The 23,203-nt window shown below is 44.1% G+C and overlaps 1 protein-coding gene across 1 annotated transcript in view; it reads left to right on the top strand.

Moving 5' to 3' along the window:
• LOC310853984 (fibronectin type III domain-containing protein 4-like) overlaps positions 1-22,766 on the top strand; it is a gene marked incomplete at both ends in the record, with an annotated part of 51,804 nt that extends 29,038 nt beyond the window's left edge. Inside the window, 6 exons of the mRNA XM_083758459.1 lie at positions 1,910-2,028; positions 8,374-8,475; positions 8,972-9,074; positions 9,383-9,472; positions 19,765-19,919; positions 22,725-22,766. Coding sequence (XP_083614585.1) covers positions 1,910-2,028; positions 8,374-8,475; positions 8,972-9,074; positions 9,383-9,472; positions 19,765-19,919; positions 22,725-22,766 — 611 coding nt within the window. The remainder of the gene's footprint in view (positions 1-1,909; positions 2,029-8,373; positions 8,476-8,971; positions 9,075-9,382; positions 9,473-19,764; positions 19,920-22,724) is intronic.
• Between the last annotated feature and the right edge of the window lie 437 nt (positions 22,767-23,203).

Here is a 23,203-nt window from a genome sequence, read left to right as displayed (position 1 = left end):
TCAAAGGGTGTGCTGCTCCTTAATGTTTTTAATTTTGCATGCGTGCTGTGCGTGCGTGCGTTCAAATTCAAAGTTCCTCTTTATAATAATTCATAACTTTACATCAGAGACATGCCGTGGTGGAAAGTAACTATAGGTACATTTACTTTACAGTATGTAGGCCCTGTTTGTACATTTCTTGGGTATTTCCAATTTCCAGTACTTTTACTTCTACTCCACTTCACCTCAGAGGCAAATATTGTACTTTTACTACATTTATTAGAAAACTTAAGTTACTATAGTTACTTTCAAGATTTTGATTATTATTAGCCAACAAAACGTATAGTAACCACTTGTGCCCTATATGCATTTCACACATTTGACAATAGCAGATCTACAAACTCACAATGTGTTGTTTTCAAAAGAGTTTTATGCATCTGAAAACTTGAAATGTATAAGTGAGTGAGTACTTTTACTTTTGGTAATTTAAGTTTGATGCCAATACTTTTTTACTTTCAGTACATTTTGAATTCCGTACTTTTACTTAGTATTTCTATATTGCAGTATACTTTTACTCAAGTAAAACATCACATACTTTTCCCACCACTGTGTGGTTGTGAGTGTGCATGTGTGTGTGCGCGCGTGTGTTCAAGTTCAAATTCAAGTTCCTATTTATAGTCCTTCATAAGTTTACATCAGAGACATGCACAGGCACAGCAGAGTGAAATTAATGTTGCAATTCATGGCTCCGTTAACTGTTTTATTGCTGCTAGCTGTTAGCATAATTGTAGTTAAGCTGTGCCACAGCTCACAGCTGCGTCCACTTTAACAGGATGTTTCCTCCCGGCAGCACCCCCCTGCACACACTCACTGAAAAACATTTGCCATCATTAGCATTAGCGCAGAATGTTTACCTCAAGCCAGAAACGTTCTACTGGAACTCCCTCAAGGACCCCTGGGGGTCCCCGGACCCCACTCTGGGAACCACTGACATAATTAGGTCCTGATTCTAGAAGTGTTTTTGATTAATTTGTTTTGCACGGACCATGCAGGCTTTCCAAGATAAACATTCCAATGTTCCATGTTCTCCCCGTGTCCCCTAGGGTAGGTACCCTCACATGTTCTCCCCGTGTCCCCTAGGGTAGGTACCCTCACATGTTCTCCCCGTGTCCCCTAGGGTAGGTACCCTCACATGTTCTCCCCGTGTCCCCTAGGGTAGGTACCCTCACATGTTCTCCCCGTGTCCCCTAGGGTAGGTACCCTCACATGTTCTCCCTGTGTCCCCTAGGGTAGGTACCCTCACATGTTCTCCTCGTGTCCCCTAGGGTAGGTACCCTCACATGTTCTCCCCGTGTCCCCTAGGGTAGGTACCCTCACATGTTCTCCCCGTGTCCCCTAGGGTAGGTACCCTCACATGTTCTCCCCGTGTCCCCTAGGGTAGGTACCCTCACATGTTCTCCCCGTGTCCCCTAGGGTAGGTACCCTCACATGTTCGCCCCGTGTCCCCTAGGGTAGGTACCCTCACATGTTCTCCCCGTGTCCCCTAGGGTAGGTACCCTCAAAAAAAGCATGCAGTAATCCTGGTCTCTAAAACTGCCTCCCCCTGGCCAGCCGGGGCGCCTGATGGAGGGGAAAGGAACTGGTCGGAATAACGTGTTCCTTCCACGCGCTACGTCCGGCCGGGGAAACTCCCCCCTGTCAGGGGAAAAGAAGCAGATTGGACTCCCTCATGCTTGAGGTCAGTTTGCTCCCCCCCCAGGTTGGCAGAGGAAGTGCAGCGCCCAGGATTACATTAGATAAATTACACTGGGTGAAAAAATGGGTTGCAAAATCATGGGCATAAAAAAAAGAAAATTGTCGATTCAAATAAATAATTAAAGTTTGTGTGTGTGTGTGCGTGCGTTCGTGTGTGTGTGTGTGTGTGTGCCAGCAGCGGTACCAGCGGCTCCTGTCAACGTGTCGGTGACCCAGCTCAGAGCCCACTCCGCCATGGTCACATGGAACCTCCCACAAGGAGACACGGTCATCGGATACGCCATCTCGCAGGAGGTAACTGTACTGTGTATACACTTGACTGTCAAATACAAACAATCCAGGGGGTTCAATTTCACTCATTGTGTACAAACTGATCGGAAAAAGGGTCTTGTACACTTTTGTAAACACCATTTGCCTCAAGTACTTACCCTTGACCCCTATTGACCCTATGGGAGCCAACCCAGGGCAATGTCGGGAGGGGAAAGAAGCGCACCACCTAATGTAGACGTGCTGCGGCGCGACAGCTTGGCTGACAACACTGAAGAGCTCAAGAACCTGATGTTGGATAGGAAATTGTGGAGGGCAGCGATCCAGGAATCCCGAGTTGTTGTTGGCTAGACCTCACTCTCGCAGCAACTAACTAAACACCATTTGTTTGCATCACTACATTGGCTTACAGTTTGCTTGTTTATAAAGCTCTCAATGGTCTGGCACCTTCCTACCTAAAGATGTGCCGTTTGAGAACTGACAATGTTCTGACAATGCACTGACAATCTACTGAACTGGATAGCCATACGTGGAGAAGGCTGGATCATCACCTAGATCTGCATATATGAAGCCGGCCAGCAACTCTACATCTTGCCTCAAACCCTTAGATCTCCATATTTGGAGCTGACCTGTTCTGACATTCCATATGTTGATCCTGCCCCACCCGTCCTTCCTGTCTCCCTTTTGACTGATACCTGTCCATTCAAACTCTAGACGGGCCCGCCCCAAAGTTATTAGTGCAGCCAGCGGAAACTAGAGTTCTCAACAGGCCCGAAAATTAAGGCCCGTCCCTACCTGAGCCCTCATCAAACCCTGTACACACAAGACACTGCCCCCGCTGCCACCCTTAGATCTATATGGAGCTGACCTGTTCTGACATTCCATATGTTGATCTGACCTCATCAAACACTGTACACGGCACGCTCCATATATGGCCAGTGCGTGTTGATCTGACCCCCCATGCCAAATCGCCAGTGCTCACACAGCAGTCTGCCGTCACCTAGGCGGATGCGTGCACGCGACCTCGCCCTTTAGGGCGACCCTCGCGCTCAGGGCGCCCTTCTTCTTCTTCTTCACTGAGTTAAATGAACCCTCTGGATGTTTTCCTGTGACTGCATGTTCTTCATGCGTGTGTGTCTGTGTGTGCGCATGTGCATATGTACAGTACAATATGTATGCAAATAGGGTTATGGAAATGAGTGTGTGAGCTTATAGTGCACATACATATTCATACGAGAAAGGGAACAGAGTTGATGGCTTGAGCATCAACTCGTATGAAAATGTATCCATTTGCATTGTGCATCAATTATTTTTCATTCATACGGAAATATCCAAGCATCAAAACATTTTAGACTATCACCCCTTCCATGGTGCTGGGATTAAGATCCAGCCGCTCACAATTCAGATCCAAGCTGTGAGCTTGTAGATCTTTTTTTTGTTTTTTTTAACTCACCGAAACGTGTATAGGGATGAAGTGGTTAATGTATGGTTTATTATAATAATCCAAAATTTACAAAGTAACTATAGTAACTAAAGTTGTCAAATACACGTAGAGGAGTAAAAGTATACGGATATTGTAAGTACAAATACCTTGAAATTGTACTCAACACATTTTATGTTTACACTTTAGCTATTGAAAAAAATAGCATATCTACAAGCTTGTAGATCTGTTTTTTTTTGTGGCGCAAATCCTTGAATATATATTCTTTGTCTTTCAGAGCGAATGTTTTTAACTCAAATCTTTGCTTGGTCCCTGGAACAACATATTTTCAGATGGGGGGGGGTTGACAGGCAAATACATTTTTGGGGGTCCTTGACATGAAAATGTTTGAGAACGACTGACATAGAAACATGAGGTTTTTTAGAAAACTTTCAGGATTTAGAAGACAGCTCAGGTAGATACTGTAGATCTTTTTTTTCTTTTCTTTTTTAAATACATTTTTATTTCATTTTTAGATGAAAGGCACAGGTACAGGCATACAAAAAAGTCACATAAAACCTAATTCAAATTATTTGCCAACTACTACTGTTATTGTCATACAGACAACCGATCAGTGCATCATAAACTATCATAAATCATAAACTAGAATATAAAAACTATAAAAGCTAATACAACAAGATCACACACATAACCGTACTTCATGTTATTGCACAAATCCCTATTCTATTGCAGGTACACACTTAATTGCAGCTGTTATTGCACTAACCCCGATTGTACTTAAAGGACCACTTTTCAACCTATCTTCATATAATAGGTCCTCACTAATAATCATGAAAATTCTACTCGGTCTGTGTCTCATAGAAGGGCTGTGGGCAGTTCAGAAACCGTCCTCCAGTGACATCATCGTTAGGCAGATCTTTTTTTAAACAAAATGTTTTAGATTTGTATTATCGTGAGAACGATCGCTTCCATTTTCGCACTGCAACTTTTCAGGACTTTAGAAAGCCTGCAGTTTCTATTGGCTTGTATTCCCCATGGATGATGTCACTGGAGGACGGTTTATAAACTGCCCACAGCCCTCCTATGAGACAACAGACTGAGTAGAAATTTCTTTTGCCATTTTATCATGATTATTAGTGAGGACCTATTATATGAAGATGGGTTGAGAAGTGGTCCTTTAAAGGAGAATTCCATGCTAGAAGGCTTTTTTACCTTTCTTACCTTTCTTTGTAGTTGTTACGTCCCCACCAAAGAGGTCCAGGTGTTTTGTTGTGCAAAAACTCCTTATTGGCTATTTCCCCTACCATAAGCCCTCAATGAATTGCATTGAATCGAATGGGTATTTGAATGGGGCTATGGGGTGTTGTGCTAATTCTCTTATTTCCATTAAAATAAGTAGTAAAGTGTGCCGCTTGGGATATTATTTACATTATGAAGAGAGGATATATACAAAAAAAACATTTTTTTGAGCGATGGAAATAAGCAAATTAGCACAACACCCCATAGCCCCATTCAATTCAATGCAAATCATTTAGGGCTTATGGTAGGGGAAATAGCCAATAAGGAGATTTTGCACAAAATAACACCTGGACCTCTTTGGTGGGGACGTAACAACTAGAAAGAAAGGTAAGAAAGCCTTTTATTATGGAATTCTCCTTTAACTTAAAAATGGCACAATACAAACATGTATTTTAGCAACGAATCATTTCTTAGCAGCATTTGGTGTGGCTACCGCTGTGGTAGCCAGGGGTCTAAATGGGTTAGATAAACCTACTCGGTTACTTTCCAACACTGAGAGGCAGACAGAGCTGTTTCATATTGTATAGCAGGATGAATTATGAATGTGAACAGAGCCCAGGGAAAACGAGCTAAATTATACACCGAGCTGCTCACAGAAGAAGACAAAGAATGCCGTCGGCATTGTTGTGTAAGTGTAGCCTCCGTTTCTGTTGATGCTTCTGAATGCCTCCAAGAAGTGTGTTCAGACGGGGATGTGCACACATAGACATCAAGGTGTCTAGAGGTCCAGACCATGGTCTGGAGAGGTCTAGATATGTCTTAGGGTTGAGATATTGTAGGCTACAATATGTCTTAGGGTTCAGATATTGTAGGCTACAATATGTCTTAGGGTTGAGATATTGTACAATATGTTTGACGGCTGAGCATTCTACAGTATACTCAAATACATGTTCTTAGTTATTCTTTCTGTCGACCACTGCTGACATGTGCATCCACGGTGTCATTTTAGATTTGAGCTAAAAAGCATTATTTTATACTTTGGGTCGTGCCGCGCTACGGACTTGTAGATCTGCATTTTTTTGGAAAATCGTGATAATTTGTGCAAATCTTAGAATAATATATATATTCTTTTAACTCCAATCTTTGCTTTGGGGCCTGGGGGTCCGTGGAACAACATATTTTGAGATGGGATTTGGTGGCCAAATGCATAATACATTTGGGTGTCCTTGACATGAAGAAGTTTGACAACCATTAGTAACATGAGTTTTTCATAAAACTCTTAGGATTTAGAAGACATTTTGTCGAATCGATCTCAGATCTTAATGCGTTAAGCGTCTTAAGTTCAAGGGAAAGAGCCACGCTGTGCACATCAGGGCCAACTACACCTCAGACCGTCTCCGGAGGTAATTCTTTACATTTTGTACTTGACGACCGGTGTTACATTTTGCTAATTGGCTACGAGACAGATGAATTAGAAAGAAGTGTCAGATGGAACCCCAGTAAGGCTCAGGCCAAATCATTCCCACTAATGGAGACGGTCGGGCATGGTTCATTGGTTAAACTAATAGTATCTGACTCCCTCCCTCCCCCTTTGCCAGGATGTGGGAGGTAAAATGATCAGCGCTGACCAAGCACACTGGTGTAGATTGCTGCTTTGGCGCCGGAAAGGCCCCTCGCGACTAAACTAAAAGCATTGGACGGCTTTCCCTAAGCGAGTTAAGGCGTTCTCAGCGCCTTAAGTACTTCTTAACGCATTTTGGACGGGAACCCCTTTTGGTGCTTCAAGCATTATGTTGTACTTTAGCTGTTGAAAAATAGCAGATCTACAAGCTTATAGCGCGGCACTCAGTGCCGCGCTACGAGCTTGTAGGTCTGGTATTTTTGAAAATGTGGCCCAAATGTTTGAATATTTTCTTTGAGAGCGAACGTTTTTAACTCATATCTTTGCTTCTGGGTGGGGTCTTCCCTGGAACAACATATTTTCAGATGGGGGGGGGGGGGGGGGGGGTCGGCGGGCAATTACATGGGATCCTTGACATGAAAATGTTTGAGAACGACTGACGATAGAAACGTGGGGTTTTTCCAGAAAACTGTCAAAGATTTAGAAGACATTTTGTAGAATCGGTCCTCGGTCGAAATGGGTTAAGAGCATTGCATTAAAAGGCCATTGTCATTGTACGCTTCTGCAAGACACGGATTTGTGGAATGTCGTCGTTTCGAGGACGGCACGTTGTCAGCACATACTGTAGGTTTAGAATGATAATTCCTAAACATTGTTCATATTGTACCAACTGTTATAAGGCACAGCGCTAGTGTGTGTGGCCTGGAGATCCTTACAAACAGTTTCCTTTCAAACTGGTCCCCGGCCTAAATGATGACGTCGATTTCTCTCCCTTCCTGTAAAAGTCCCGTACTTACTACAGTGACTTTTCTCCATTCCCCTCCATCCTCATACATAGTATAACATACCAACAGTTATACTTTTATTTATTTTTTCCTTTTTTTCTCCATTTATATACTGCATTTCCATTTGATTATTTATATATATATATATATATATATATATATATATATTATTTTTTTTACGTAATTTTCTGTTTACTAATGGTCTGTAATAGTTAGGTGTGCACACCCAGGTGTTTCTTATTTTCTGCATTATTCTAATGATGATGTGAAGTCATGTGATCTAATGAGATGCTGATTACTGGCACTACTTAATGACGTGTCAAACAGTCATCTTTAGTTGACCCTGATGAAGGCCCATGCACTGCAGGCCGAAACACGTTTTTAACACTTAATATTTAAGTAATTAATGAAATAAAGGATTTTTTCTATTTCAACTGGACATAACTGTAGTGTGATGTCCAGGGGTTTGTACATCAATCTGCTTCACACTACACAGACTGTAGGGAGATGAAGGGCATAGGCTCCACATGGCTCGGGAAAATGAATTTAGCAGATGTCGGTTCCCTAGCCTAGGCTACCGTTTCCCCGTCTGTCCAAAAACCTCCGTCTTTTCAAATTCACCCAGCATCGGCTGCTCAGATCTCCCATCTTTTAATGTTTTATATTTGATACAATTAGGAAGCACGCTATACTATTGCACAACCCCCATTGACTCCAACGGTAGCGGGAATCTTCCTCCCGTTTGAAAAATCCTTTATTTCATGAATTACTTAAATAATAAAAACGAGGGTTAAAAACGCTTTTCAGCCTGCATGGGCCTTCATCAGGGTCTCTTTTTTGCAAGTAGAAATATATCCGGGTCTTACAGGGTTAAGTAGTTGCACCACTGCATATTGTAAACATGTTGAGTTATACTGTGTGTGTGTGTGTGTGTGTGTGTTTGTGTGTGACTTTACAAAAAAACATTGACACCCGAGGCATTGCAAAGTGCTTTATTGTTTAAACACACAAAGCGTCGTTTTCTGTGTTTGTGTGTGTTTATGTAAGCCTGTTTCTGAATGTATGACTCATGCTACCTGACTAATCTCCTGTGTGTGTGTGTGTGTGTGTGTGTGTGTGTGTGTGTGTGTGTGTGTGTGTGTGTGTGTGTGTGTGTGTGTGTGTGTGTGTGTGTGTGTGTGTGTGTGTGTGTGTGTGTGTGTGTGTGTGTGTGTGTGTGTGTGTGTGTGTGTGTGTGTGTGTGTGTGTGTGTGTGTGTGTGTGTGTGTGTGTGCGTGTGCATGCAGAGGCAGGACGGTCTCATGCAGCGGTGGATCCGTGAGGTGAACACGTCAAGCCGCTGGTGTGTGTTGTGGGACCTCGACGAGGACACACACTACAGTGTCCAGGTGGCGCGCACGCACACACACACACACACACACCCACACACACACACACGCAGAATCTAACATGTCCGTGGGCCAGTTGAATACCCCTGGCATAGGGCCTAAATGGAAACAAGACCGCAATCCCCGCAAGCATACTGTCGCGCACGTCCCCTGCTGCGCGCAGCTTAAAAACCGGGTTTTTAGACAGCTGGTGGATGGAAAAGAAGCTCCACCTCCGCGCCCGACGGACGCGGAGGAGAGCGCGTCCGTGAAGCTGTCCGTCGCGTCCGTCGGGCGCGGAGGTGGAGCTTATTTTCCATCCACCAGCTGTCTAAAAACCCGGTTTTTAAGCTGCGCACAGCAGGGGACGTGCGCGTCCACGCGCGACAGTGTGCCTCCGCTGAATGACTGCTTTTTCGGTGCTATCCATTTGGACTGAGTGATTGACTGTACTCGTGAACGCTGTTTTTACATTTTTGTCTAATAAACTATTCACTGTCTGTCTGTCTGTCTGTAGGTCCAGTCTGTGGGGCTCCAAGGAGACAGCCTGGCCAGTAGGACGGTCCACTTCAGAACCCTGGAGATGACTGACCACTACCCTGCTGGCGTTTTGGACCACCGTAAACACACACACACACACACACACACACACACACACACACACACACACACACACACACACACACACACACACACACACAGAGAGAGAGTTCAGTTCAGTTCAGTTAGAACTCATTCCACTTAACTTCAATTACAGTGGTGGTGAATAAAATGAGCGGTCAGAGCAGTTCCAAACTAATTAAAATGAATCAACCTCTAATTGGACACTCTCTCAATCTCTTGGCCTATCGTGACACTAAACGCTCACCCTGACTCTGTGATTGAACGTGGTCTGACGTGCGTGGGTTCTCTACTGTTCTGTGTGCAGACGAGCCGGCTATGGAAGGTCTGGGCATGAGTCCTCGCCTCCAGACAGGAGAGCTGCTTATCGTCACTACGGTGCTGCTACTCTGGGCAGGTGAGTTTTGACAGCATGCGGATGTACAGTAAGCTCGGTATTGAAGCCTGGCAGTGGCGTGCACAGATAGACACTAGGGGGTGCTAGAGCACCCCCTGCCCTTTTGGCAATGTGCTCTTTAAAAAAAAAAAAAAAACGTTTTCTTTGTAGTGTGTGGACCATGGTGACATTGATCAATTCTTGATAAAAACGCTTCTACTATATTATTTAGGCCCCCACAATCTAAAGCTATGTTTCTATGTCAGTGGTTCTTCGATTAAAGAAAAATAGCAGACCTACAAGCTCGTAGCGCGCCACTCGGTGGCGCGCTATGAGCTTGTAGATCTGCTATTTTTCAATAGCTAAAGCATACCATAATGCTAACACCAAAATGGGTTCCCACCCCAAAATGGGTTAAGGCAACCAGCCGGTTCCACGCGCTGCACAAGGTGCCCTTTTCTTTTTTACTTGAGCACCTGCCCCTCTAAATGTCTGTGCACGCCACTGAAGCCTGGTATTGGTTAAAACGTGTGGTGTGATCTGGTCTGGGCCTAATGCAGATGTAGTGCCCCAGGGCCCAGACGAGACCCGCGGCCACAACAACTCTGCCAATCGGGGCTCGGCTCTATTGGCTCGTCGGTGTTTGCCGAGTGGGAGACTGGGGTTCGGTCTAAATCACCATACAGACATAACCTTTAATGTCATCATTTCTACTCAAGGTTTTACTGTAGGTCTGTAGATTGTTGTAGGAAGCGAGTGAGTTAGTAGTGTTCTCATTGTCAGGAACACCTTCACAATGTCACTGTGCTTTTGTATACACGTGTCCTAGGACAGAGAGTTGTTGAAGCACTAAAGCCAGACGTCTTCATTAAAGTTGGTGAGGCCAAGGACCCCCTAGCTGGGAGAGAGATGAAGCAGGGACCCCCTAGCTGGGAGAGAGATGAAGCAGGGACCCCCTAGCTGGGAGAGAGATGAAGCAGGGACCCCCTAGCTGGGAGAGAGATGAAGCAGGGACCCCCTAGCTGGGAGAGAGATGAAGCAGGGACCCCCTAGCTGGGAGAGAGATGAAGCAGGGACCCCCTAGCTGGGAGAGAGATGAAGCAGGGACCCCCTAGCTGGGAGAGAGATGAAGCAGGGACCCCCGCTTCATATTCTATCAAACCTTCTCGTAGCTTCATAGATGGCTTCATAGATTTGCTCGACAGTTTATGTATGAAGTGTCGGGGTCGTTCATGTCAAGGTTTGACCGCTCTGTACTTGTTCTGCTCTTTTCCCCCCAAGCCCTCTACACCGGTGTTGTTTTTGGCAACAAATTTTGCTTTTAGTTTTAGTCGTAGTCTCTTTAGTTTTTGTCAGTGAAAAAAAGGTAGTCGAAATTTTTTCGTCTTGGTTTTAGTCGACAAAAACAACACTGCTCTACACCAAATGTGTTCTCTGAAAATAGCCCATCTACAAACTCACAATGCGCTGTGAGCCTCTTCCCACCAGAATAGGGGTTTAATGTAAAACAGGAAAAAAATCTCAAAAGCATTTTATCCTACAGAAACTGCGTGGGCTCGCTGAAAACCCGCCGATGTAAGCAGTAGAAAATCCCCTGATCCAGTGATGATCGATGGCGACGTATTATATTCACCTCAGGAAAGCGGCAGAGGGTTGAATGCGTTGTTATAGCAACCACAGACAGCACCTTGTCTTTCCATGTGTTCACTCGCTGAGTTACAGACCCATAAGGGTCCATTTGGTTCCTTAATTATCATTTAGCTGGGGACCCCCTGGAACTCTCTCTCTCAAGGACCCCAAGGGGTCCCCGGAGACCGCTGCCATAGATATTACACGGCCATGCAGGGTCGGAAGGCTAAAATTGTCTTACTGTGCTGACTGAGTACATCCAAGTCACTTTATATATAGTGACCTTATTCCGCTGTGTCATCACTGGCCGTGCCAAGGCACAGCTTAATGGGCTTATAATAATATTAGCGCCCGCGTCGTCATGGCAAGAGCACGTACATCACGGCTATAATGACATTTTTTTTATATTCCATTAAATGTAATGCAGTTGGAATGGCTTTGATAGTGATTGGAGCCAAAGGCTCATGGCTCGAGGAGCTGACACCAATAACTCACTCCCTTAACCCATTCTGACCTGAGATCAGATTCAAAAAATGTCTTCTACATCCTGACAGTTTTCATTCTGACCTGAGATCAGATTTTTTTAAAAATCTTCTATGTCAGTCGCTCTTCGATTTTTCAAAAATAGCAGACCTACAAGCTCGTCGCGCGCCACTCGGTGGCGTGCTATGAGCTTGTAGATCTGCTATTTTTCAATAGCTAAAGCACGATACGACACGGCATGACACCAAAATGAGTTCCCCCATTTTAGCTGTGTTTTTCTCTGAATTGAGGCTCAGATTGAGGTGATTGGACAGAACAGACAGATGTTCTAGGGCTTTCTAAACGGGCTCTACCTCGGGGTTACAATATGAATGCTTCTGAAGACTTTTAAGCATTATGTAATACAGATATACAAGCTCATAGTGCGGCACAGAGCTGCTATTTTTGGAAAAACGTGAAAATGTTGCACAAATCATTGAATATTTATTCTTTCAGAGCTAACGTTTTTAACTCAAATCTTTGCTTCTGGGGGGGGGGGGGGGGGGGGGTCCCCTGGAACAACATATTTTCAGATGGGGGACTGAGGCCAAATACAGATCATTCTATCTGGGAGTCCTTGACATGAAAAAGGTTGAGCACCACTGACATTGAAACAGAGGTTTTTATGAAAACTGCCATTGATTTAGAAGACATTTGTAGAATCGGCCTCGGGTCTAAATGAGATTTATTAAAGTTATGACCGCAACTTTAGTTATAGAGGAATTTACTTTGTTTTTTGTTTTGTTTGTTTTTTTTGGGGGGGGGGGGGTATTTCGGGGGTTTCCACAGTGCCGAAAATGGCGTCAACATTCATGGGATAGCCCACTTAGCATCTAGTAGTGGGTGTGTTGAGAGATGGTGGCAAAAACACAGCGGTCAGGGCTTTCCCCTGACCGCTCATATACGAGAGGTATTAAGGAGAAGCAGCTATTTCGGGTGTATATTGCTACTGTACATACAGTACATGAAATGTCTCCTGTGCATTGTTGAGCCCATCCTAACAGGGCCATTAATAGGACACCCAGGGGAGCGGGGGTGGGGGGGGGGGGGGGGGTAAGGGGGTAAGTGCATGATGGAGGCCTTCTAGCTGAGTGGGTCCAGAGGCTGCTGGTAATGAAGAAGGTCACAGTTTCACTTAACCACTTCAGGACGGGGACCCCTCTTGGCGTTTTAAGCATTACGTTATGCTTTAGCTGTTGAAAAAAATAGAAGATCTACAAGCTCGTAGTGTGGCGCCGAGTGCCGCGCTACGAGCTTGTAGATCTGCTATTTTGGAAAAATCGTGAATGTAACTCAAATCTTTGAATATATATATATATATATATATATTATTTCAGAGTGAAAGTTTTTCACTCAAATCTTTGCTTCTGCCTCCCTCGAACAACATATTTTCAGATGGGGGTCGGCGGCCAAATACATATAATTTTTGGGGTCCTTGACATGAAATACGGTAGTATGAAAACCACTGATATGGAAGACATTGTAGAATCTGTTCCGTCTTAAATGGGTTAACCCCTAGAACAGCTCCCCAGCGCTGCTGTAATGACACCCACTTCACTCCACTGCAATTACTTGACGTTTAGTTACTAGTTAGATGCTTAGAGTATATATATTTATAGAGAAGGCACCCAGAGGAAATCTTGAGGCGAAATGGACATAGTGGCCGAATGAAGGTATTGCAGCCTGGCCCCAAACACATGAACGCGCTGTCCATTGACTATCATTGTACACGTTCACGACGGACGACGCTCGTGCGCGTTCAACGGCAGCGCGTTCATGTGTTTGGGGCCACTCACCATTGCAATCCGTCCCAGAATGCACTCTGTTCCTACCAGGAAGGAGGAGTGAATCCGCCTCATGCGCTTTTGAGCAACTTAATGCAAGTGGATGGGAGGAGAACTCGGGTGTCTTCTCTATAGATATATATATATATACTCTATGGTTGGATGATATTATTACAGAGAATCACACCTGTGTGAAGTGAGGGGCGCTCTTATCATCATACATCAATCATCATACGATTGTGTTTACCTGCACAAACACTCAAAACTGGCCATTCATTGTCGATGGCATTCAATGTCTGTGTTAGGACAATGTTTGTAAAGAGTCAAGTCTTAATAAGACACTGATAGCCAAAGTGCCGATTATTTATTAGGATGCAGAGTAAGAACAACAACGTTTCGGCAGATACAACTGCCTTCTTCAGGGTATATGTTAACCCATTCTGACCGGGCACCCATTTTGGTGTCAGCATCATGTTATGCTTTAGCTATTTAAAAATAGCAGATCTACAAGCTCATATCGCGCCACCGAGTGGCGCGATACGAGCTTGTAGGTCTGCTATTTTTGAAAAATCGAAGAGCGACTGACATTTCTAGAATCTGATCTCAGGTCAGAATGGGTTAATCAGACCAGTGTGTGTCCAGTGGAAAACCTCGTATGAATCTGATCTCAGGTCAGAATGGGTTAAGGACAATGTTTGTGTCTGACTCTACACAATCACGGTGCCTCAAAGCTGGTCATATACTGTAGGTGGGGCTAGCGCTCCTCAAAAACATACATGAACCACTTCAGCGCTATATACATTTTCGCCATTTGAAAATAGCCCATTCACAATCTCAAGCGTTCTGCACAATGAGTACTTTCTGCTTTTGGTACTTTTAAGTACATTTTGATACATTTGTTTTTATATATTGTTTTCCTATATACAGCTTTAGTGTTTGTGTTGTCTGAGCAAATCAGCATGTGTATGTCGTTGCAGGGAACCCTTGGCCAATTAGGGACCACCATGCTTGATAATGATGTATGATGATTAGAGCGCCCCTCACTTCACACAGGTGTGATTTTCCCACCACTGTTAAAAACTATGAAATTAATTAAATGAATTAATGAATTGTTGGCGACTACCGAGGCCAGTGTAAAGAGAGCCTGGGTAGCGACTACCGAGGCCAGTGTAAAGAGAGCCTGGGTAGTGACTACCGAGGCCAGTGTAAAGAGAGCCTGGGTAGCGACTACCGAGGCCAGTGTAAAGAGCCTGGGTAGCGACTACCGAGGCCAGTGTAAAGAGAGCCTGGGTAGCGACTACCGAGGCCAGTGTAAAGAGAGCCTGGGTAGCGACTACCGAGGCCAGTGTAAAGAGAGCCTGGGTAGCGACTACCGAGGCCAGTGTAAAGAGAGCCTGGGTAGCGACTACCGAGGCCAGTGTAAAGTTGACTTGGTCGCATAAAGAGTAACAGCAAGGACTAGATAGATAGATATAGATCTTTATTATCATTGTAACATGTACATAAAGCTAAACCTATGAAACAACAAAACACACTTCCTGTTATTGCATAACCCCTGTAGCACTAGACATATATATTGCACAAACATGTAATTGCAGCTGTTATTGCACAAACCTTTATTGCACTTAAGTCAGCAGAAAAATAACAATAACAGTTATCAGTAGTTATCAGTTAACAGTATCGGTGTCGCAGCAACAGGTCATTTCTTAGCAGCATTGAGTGCAGTATACCGCTGTGGGATATAGTAGCTGTTACTGAATCTGCTGGTCCCTGACTTGATCACTCTGTACCGTCTGCCTGATGGCATCAGTTAACCCATTCTGACCTGAGATCAGATTCTATAAACGTCTTCTACTGTACATCCTGACAGTTTTCATTCTGACCTGAGATCAGATTCTATAAACGTCTTCTACATCCTGACAGTTTTCTGAAAAATCTATGTTTCTGTGTCAGTCGCTCTTCGATTTTTCAAAAATAGCAGACCTACAAGCTCGTATCGCGCCACTCGGTGGCGCGATATGAGCTTGTAGATCTGCTATTTTTCAATATCTAAAGCACGACATGATGCTAACACCAAAATGGGTTCCCGTTCAGAATGGGTTAAACAGCGAGTGACAGGGGTGGGAAGTGTCTTTCATAACGTTCTGTGTTATTTTTTTTAAGACGGCAGGATCTGTGTATAGTTCTTCCAGTGTGGGGAGAGGGCAGCCAAACGGCTTCAAGTCCGTACTACTTCCGTGTTGCATAACGGTGACATCACTGTCGAGTCCTCCTTCACTGTAGACAGGATTATTATTTCATGTCAACATTCAAGTACAATATGAATACTATTAGAAGATAAGCCGGCTAAAGTAATCCTCACTCTGAAAGCCTAAAGTAAATATTTGCACCGGGGCCTATGACCGTGTCGGTACGCCTGTGAACCAACACACGGACATAAAGGGTGTTCAATAGCTTTGATTGATGGAGAATCAATCAGCTGCTCGATGGAGTGAATTCTGAAGAAATGTGCACTCAAAAAGGTATAACAATGATGAGAGGGTGTATATAAGATCAAGGTACTTGATTAGAAAAACTTGGACACTCAGGCATGAAGGAAGCATGAGTTCAAGTCCGTTGCTCTCCCCTTGTCCCCCATATATGGGGACTAGGTTGGTGGAGGGTGTGTAGAGCCCAGGATCACATTAGATAATTGACACAGGGGTGAAAAATGGGTTACAAAATCGTGGGATAAAAATTATTATGATGATGATTCATACCCGCCCTGATGACGACTCCTTTGCGAGTCGAAACATCAGATGTTATATCCACCCTCTCCTCATTTTATACTTTACCTTTTTCGGATCGCCACCTTTTCTTCCGAAAAATGTAGTTGCTTACTTAGCCTTTAACCCATCCTGGGCGGGAACCCCTTTTGGTGTTAGCATTATGCTATGCTTTAGCTATCGAAAAATAGCAGATCTACAAGCTCATAGCGCGCCAGCGAGTGGCGCGCTACGAGCTTGTAGGTCTGCTATTTTTTTTAAATTGAAGAACGACTGACATAGAAACATAGCTTTTTAAGAAAACTGTCAGGATGTAGAAGACATTTGTAGAATCTGATCTCGGGTCAGAATGGTAAACTGTCAGGATGTAGAAGACATTTTGTAGAATCTGATCTCAGGTCAGAATGGTAAACTGTCAGGATGTAGAAGACATTTTGTAGAATCTGATCTCAGGTCAGAATGGGTTAAATCCCCTGAGGAACATAGCGGCCGTTGATGAGTCTCCTCCATCCCCTCAGCTCCAGTGGTTGCCATGACAGCCCTAGTTGCACCTTCATCTCCCGTTCTGTGGTTCTTCTCCAACATTGAGTTAACCCATTCTGACCTGAGATCAGATTCTAAAAATGTCTTCTACATCCTGACAGTTTTCCATTCTGACCTGAGATCAGATTCTAAAAATGTCTTCTACATCCTGACAGTTTTCTTAAAAAACTATGTTTCTACGTCAGTCTTTCTTCGGTATTTCTAAAATAGCAGACCTACAAGCTCGTAGCGCGCCACTCGGTGGCTTATTTTTTTGTTTTGTTGTGATAATCCTCCTTACTATAGAGTGTGCTGACCATATAAGGAGTTCCTCCCTGTCCCCAGTTAACCCCTGGGGGTCAAAAAACCTTGGGTTTCGTTTTTGGCTCTCTATCCTGAATGGACGAAAGGCAAAAACGAAACCTAAGGTTTTTTGAGTGAAATCACTGAATATACCTTTAACTCATCGATTGCGCAAAACGCTCTAAAGCGTTTTATTAATCTCGAGCGCCGTCTGCGCATCACGCTCTAAAGCGTTTTATTGGTGTTTTTACTGTATACTGTACATCAACTTCTCTGACGCCCGGACAACACATAATGTAACACTGATCATCTCCAGAAAGATCCGCTGTGAGATCCGGGAGTTTAAAGCCCCCCACCTCCTGAAAAGAGGCCTGGTCTAACCACATTCCAGGCATGCCGTATCCATTACGACGTACTGGGGAGGCGGCATCGCCGTCCTGCACACGGCATAGACCAACGCAGATCAGGGGATCTAAAATGGAGCTACCCATTTTCTAGTGTGTGTGAAATTTGTGAATACACTCGATTACCCTTCCCCTCCTGTTTCTACATGGTTTCTCCCGAGGCATCTCTCCATCGCATTACAGTTTCTCCCCCCCCCCCACTCATTCACACAGATCCACTCGACACAGCCCTCTCTAATTCTTTCCAACGACAACTCACCGGTCTGCCGCCTCATTCTCGGAAATATAAACCCGTATATAAACCAAGAATAATCTCCAACGGTCGATCGCCATTTCACGCACACGGACAGGTATACGCGAAACGAATGACGTATTCTCGAAGGACCGCCATAGGAGAAGCAGTATACATCTGACCAACTGTCTTTTTTTCGCCGTCGCGTCAGCCATGTTTGGACAAAGAAGCAGTATACTAGGCTAGCAGATATCACACCGTGGAACCCCCCCCACACTGCGAGTTGCGATCGATCGTTTTGCAGTTTGCAATGCTACTCTCATTCTCGGAAAAAAGATTCTCGGCAGTTGATCACCATAATCGCCATAGCGCCTTCGCCAGCCAATTGCAGTGATAAGGCGTCTGGGACGTAATCGACCCGTTTGTAATGGATAACTAATACAATCCTAAGCTGCGGAAGCCATCGTGTTGTCTGTCATTTTGTCGAAATCACAGCCAGCCGGGCTACGCTTATCGCTCCTGTGGTTCATGTCCAGACATGTCGTGGAACCCCCCCCCCCCACTGCGAGTTGAGTCGCTCCTGTGGTTCATGTCCAGACATGTCAACCTCTCAAGTCACTGTTATGCTATCAAACGATCTGTTGATTTTGTTTACTGAGACAATGATCACATATGTGCATAGAATCATCATCATCATGACGTTATCATGACAGGCAGATATAAACATAAATAAATTATCATATACATACTACACACTGAATGAAAGCCCTAAATGTCTAATTTTAGGAGGAAAACAAATAAAATACACATATCCCATATACTGTTTGTCAATACTAGACTATTGAATCCATTTCATTTATAAAATTCTCTTTTTCAGAGAGAACTTTAGCCCATTCTGACCTGAGATCAGATTCATACGAGGTTTCCACTGGACACACACTGGTCTGATTAGAGAAAGCATGGACCTATAGAACTATTATTCACAAAATAAGGCATATAGCGACATGTACATACTATATACCGTATGAAACAGAAGACTCTCTGCTTTCATAAGAAAAAAACTAATACTGTAATAATAATAAAAATCACACCCATGTGAAGTGAGCAGTGCAATGTTGTGAAGTGAGCAGTGCAACATTGCACTGCTCACTTCACAGGGGTGTGATTTTCATTATTATTACAGTAGAAGTATTTTTCTTATGAAAGCAGAGAGTCTTCTGTTTCATACGGTATATAGTATGTATAGGCCTTATTTTGTGAATATTTAGTTGTCAGTTCCTTGTCTTGTCTAAAATACTCTGAGGATTTCAGAAAATGCATGGACCTGAAGAACCATTATTCACAAAATAAGGCCTATAGCGACATGTACATACTATATACCGTATGAAACAGAAGACTCTCTGCTTTCATAAGAAAAATACTTCTACTGTAATAATAATAAAAATCACACCCATGTGAAGTGAGCAGTGCAATGCAACATTGCACTGCTCACTTCACAGGGGTGTGATTTGTATTATTATTACAGTAGAAGTATTTTTCTTATGAAAGCAGAGAGTCTTCTGTTTCATACGGTATATAGTATGTACATGTCGCTATAGGCCTTATTTTGTGAATAATGGTTCTTCAGGTCCATGCATTTTCTGAAATCCTCTCTGGTGGGCGCAAGCTGCATTCAACAGCCAATTACTGACAAACTATACATGGGACCATGTGTATTTGTTTTCCTCCTAAAAGTAGACATTCAGGGCTTTCATTCAGTGTGTAGTATGTATATGATATTATTTGTGTTCATTTTTATATCTGTCTGTCAATGTCTGTCAACTTCAACCTTCCATATCTCTGCTGTTTTTTCAAAAGAGCAGCGTGCAGTGAAAAGCAGGTTTTAGAAAAAGGTCAATATCTCCAGAATGGAAGATGGTAGAATCATATATTTTTTTTTAAATTGAAGTGGACTAGTTTGGCTTCCTTTTGATTTATGCAATGTGCGATGTGCTATAAGAGGCCCCTCGCTGTGGGCCCCTAAAAAGTTAAAAAGTCCAATGTTAATCGCTTAGCAGAAGCAATCCTGAGTAGAATTTCAAAAGTTAGCAATCAATGTGTTAATGGAAATTCTTAGACCTCATCTCATCTCTTCCCCCTCCTCCCCCCCCAGCTGTGATCGCGTTGTTCTGCCGTCAGTATGACATCATCAAAGACAACGACTCCAACGGCGGCAGCAAGGACAAGAACAAGAGGGCGTCGGTGCGAGCCGCCTCGGCGTACCACCACCACTCCTCTGGCTCCTCCCCCCTCTACCACAACGGAGGGGTGAGACACCGCACGCACGCACACACGCACACACACACACACACACACACACACACCACTCCTCTGGCTCCTCCCCCGTCTACCACAACGGAGCCATACACAGTGGAGGGGTGAGACATCGCACGCACGTACACACACACACACACACACAACACTCTAGCTCCTCCCCCGTCTACCACAACGGAGCCATACACAGTGGAGGGGTGAGACATCGCACGCACGCACACACACACACACACACACAACACTCTAGCTCCTCCCCCGTCTACCACAACGGAGCCATACACAGTGGAGGGGTGAGACATCGCACGCACGCACGCACACACACACACACAGTTTTGGCAGCAAATGTTGATCTTAGTTTTAGTCATAGTCTTTGGAATAGTTTTCATTTAGTTTTAGTCACATTTTAGTCACCTGGAATGTGTTAGTGTTAGTCTAGTTTTAGTCGACTAAATGTCATGAGATTTTAGTCGACTAAATCTACAGTTGATTTAGTCGACTAAAATGTATTTTGGTGGGCACTGATGCCGTCGTAAAGGACTGTTTTTATAGCCTGGTTAATAAACCAGACCGAATCAGCCGTTGGCAAAAAAAAATTGCCTACCGGCGGATTTCGGTCTGGAGAGGCTCAATTGTACGCCCATTTTCTACACACGAAAACGTGTGCCCCCAATAGGGACACGGTATGCAATATGGGCGGGCTTTGGTACAGTGACGTTCAATGCTTGAGACCTTTGACTGACAGTAGCTCTGACCAATTGCGTCAAAGAGAAAATGTTTCCCTGGAAATGAAATCCAAGCTGAGCCTCCCCAGACTAATATCCCGCGGATCCGTGCGATATTAGTCTGGTTTATTAACCAGGCTACTGTTTTTACACTTGCTGAAACTTACTGGATCTCTTGTCCACTAGTCCCTTCCTAACATTTTTGTCTAGTTTTTATTTGACGAAATTGTCAGTATATTTAGTCTTAGTTGTAGTCATCATAGCTTAGTTTTCATTTAGTTTCCATTTAGTTTTCTTCAGTGGAAAAAAACAAAAGATTTTCGTCTTAGTTTTAGTCGACGAAAACAACACTGACACACACACACACCACTCTGGCTCCTCCCCCGTCTGCCACAACGGAGCCATACACAGTGGAGGGGTGAGACACCGCACGCACGCACACACACACACACACACACACACACACACACGCACACACGCACGCACGCACACACACTGGTGGAAAAAAACTACTGAGATTTTTGATGGGCGCTATAGCTATAGCCCCCTCGGAAATGACGGCATGTGGCAGCCAAGTCTGTGGACTTTTCATGTTTGTTCATGGCGTTAAATGACATCCTAAGCTGATTTATATACTGCCCTTGCTGTGCCCCTCACTTCACACATGTGTGTTTTTTTTTTACTGAAGTATCAATATTGCAATGTAGAAAATAGAAATACTCTAGATCAGATTCTAAAAATATGTTCTACATCCTGACAGTTTTCTGAAAAAGCTATGTTTCTATGTCAGTGGTTCTTCGACTTTTTTTATTTATTTCAGACCTACAAGCTCGTAGCGCGCCACTCGGTGGCGCGCTATGAGCTTGTAGATCTGCTATTTTTCAATAGCTAAAGCATAACATAATGCTAACAACACCAAAAGGGGTTCCCGCCCAGAATGGGTTAATACTAATTTCGCTCAGTAAACGATCACATTGAAGCGGCACTATAGAGCGCCGCAGTCCTCCTTTCATGACGACTGTGGCTCAAGAGGTAGAGCAGGTCGTCCAATGATCCATGGGTCGGCGGTTCGAATCCCGGCTCCTCCTGTCTACATGTCGAAGTGTCCTTGGGCAAGACACTGAACCCCCAATTGCTCCCGATGTGCTGGTTGGTACCTTGCATGGCTTCCGCCGCAATCGGTGTATGAATGGGTGATAATGCACAATCTCTGTAAAGCGCCTTGGATAAAGGTGCTATATAAATGCACCATTTACCATTCATGAAGGCTCAGGAACTAATTTCTCCGTTCATTTTCCCCATAGACGTTTTTATATTATAGATTATACCCAGCAGCCTGCAGAAGCAAGCAAGACTTATTTTTATTATTATTATTCTTTAGACACTACAGACACCACAGCACCACTGCATATAGACCTCTTTTGTGAGGATCCCTCGTTTAATTTACATTTTTTTTTTTATATATATATCCTTGATTTAGTTTTTTATAGTGATTGAGTCACAGTCACGGCCATTGATGCGATTAATTGTTTTAATCATTTGAAAGCCCTGGAAATGTACCTTTAATCACCGAGGATTTATTGAAACATCTTAGTCATCAGAGCGCTTCAGCCTGTGATGAATTGCCTTTTTAGATCATTTGTATTTCTAACACACACACACACACACACACACACGCACGCACGCACGCACGCACGCACGTACATTTAGTCAAATACAATGTCAAGGTGCTTTTACTTAATGGAGTATTTCCAATGTTCTATTATTCTACTTCTACTCCACTACATCTCATGGACATAATGTACTTTGCCCCGATCTACAAGCTCACAATGGTGTCGCATCACAAAGCATTGTGAGCTTGTAGATCATCTATTTTCATTTTTCAATATATATTTTTTTTTCATTGTGTTCATTGTGAATATCTGACTTTTACCTGTAACGGAGTATTTCCATATTGCAGTATGGACACTTTTACTTAAGCAAAACATAACTACTTCGCCCACCACTGTTGCTATCTATTTTATTAATTTTTTTGTCATCTTTTCTCCCTCTCTCTCTCTCTCTCTCTCTCTCACAGCTTCAAAGAGCCTCCTCTTCCGTCAGCATCATCAGGGTCTGAGAGGGAGGGACGCCTGCTTTTGAGAGCCGTCCCTCGGGGTGGGGGGGTGGGGGGGTGGGGGGGGGGGGTGGAGGGTGGTGGAGGGTGAAGCTTCAGGGGTGAGTTGAGATGAACGCTATGACTGCCTGAAGAGCAACTTCTACGGTCTGCCCTGCCCTGTCCTCGTCCTCTTCACAATGGGATTCCAATAACAACCCAGGGTTCTTAGCTCTTAATATGGAAGAGTGTCTTTGGCCGAGGGCGAGGAGGTGAGAGAGGGACCTTTACAGAACACATGGAGGAGATATGACATAACATAACCCCCCCCCCCCCTCAAAAGTGACTGTGGGTGTGGAGAAAACGGTGATCTGCTGCCCTCCAGTGGCAGAAGAGCGCTATAGCGGTCATGCTGTGTTGGAATCGGAGACACGTGCTGTACTGCCCTCCAGTGGCGAAAG

The sequence above is a fragment of the Protomyctophum parallelum genome (genome assembly GCF_964188405.1).
Source record: "Protomyctophum parallelum genome assembly, chromosome: 23".
Taxonomy (NCBI): Eukaryota; Metazoa; Chordata; class Actinopteri; order Myctophiformes; family Myctophidae; genus Protomyctophum; species Protomyctophum parallelum.
The sequence above is the reverse complement of the archived record's forward strand: the minus strand, read 5'-3'. Positions and strand labels throughout refer to the sequence as shown.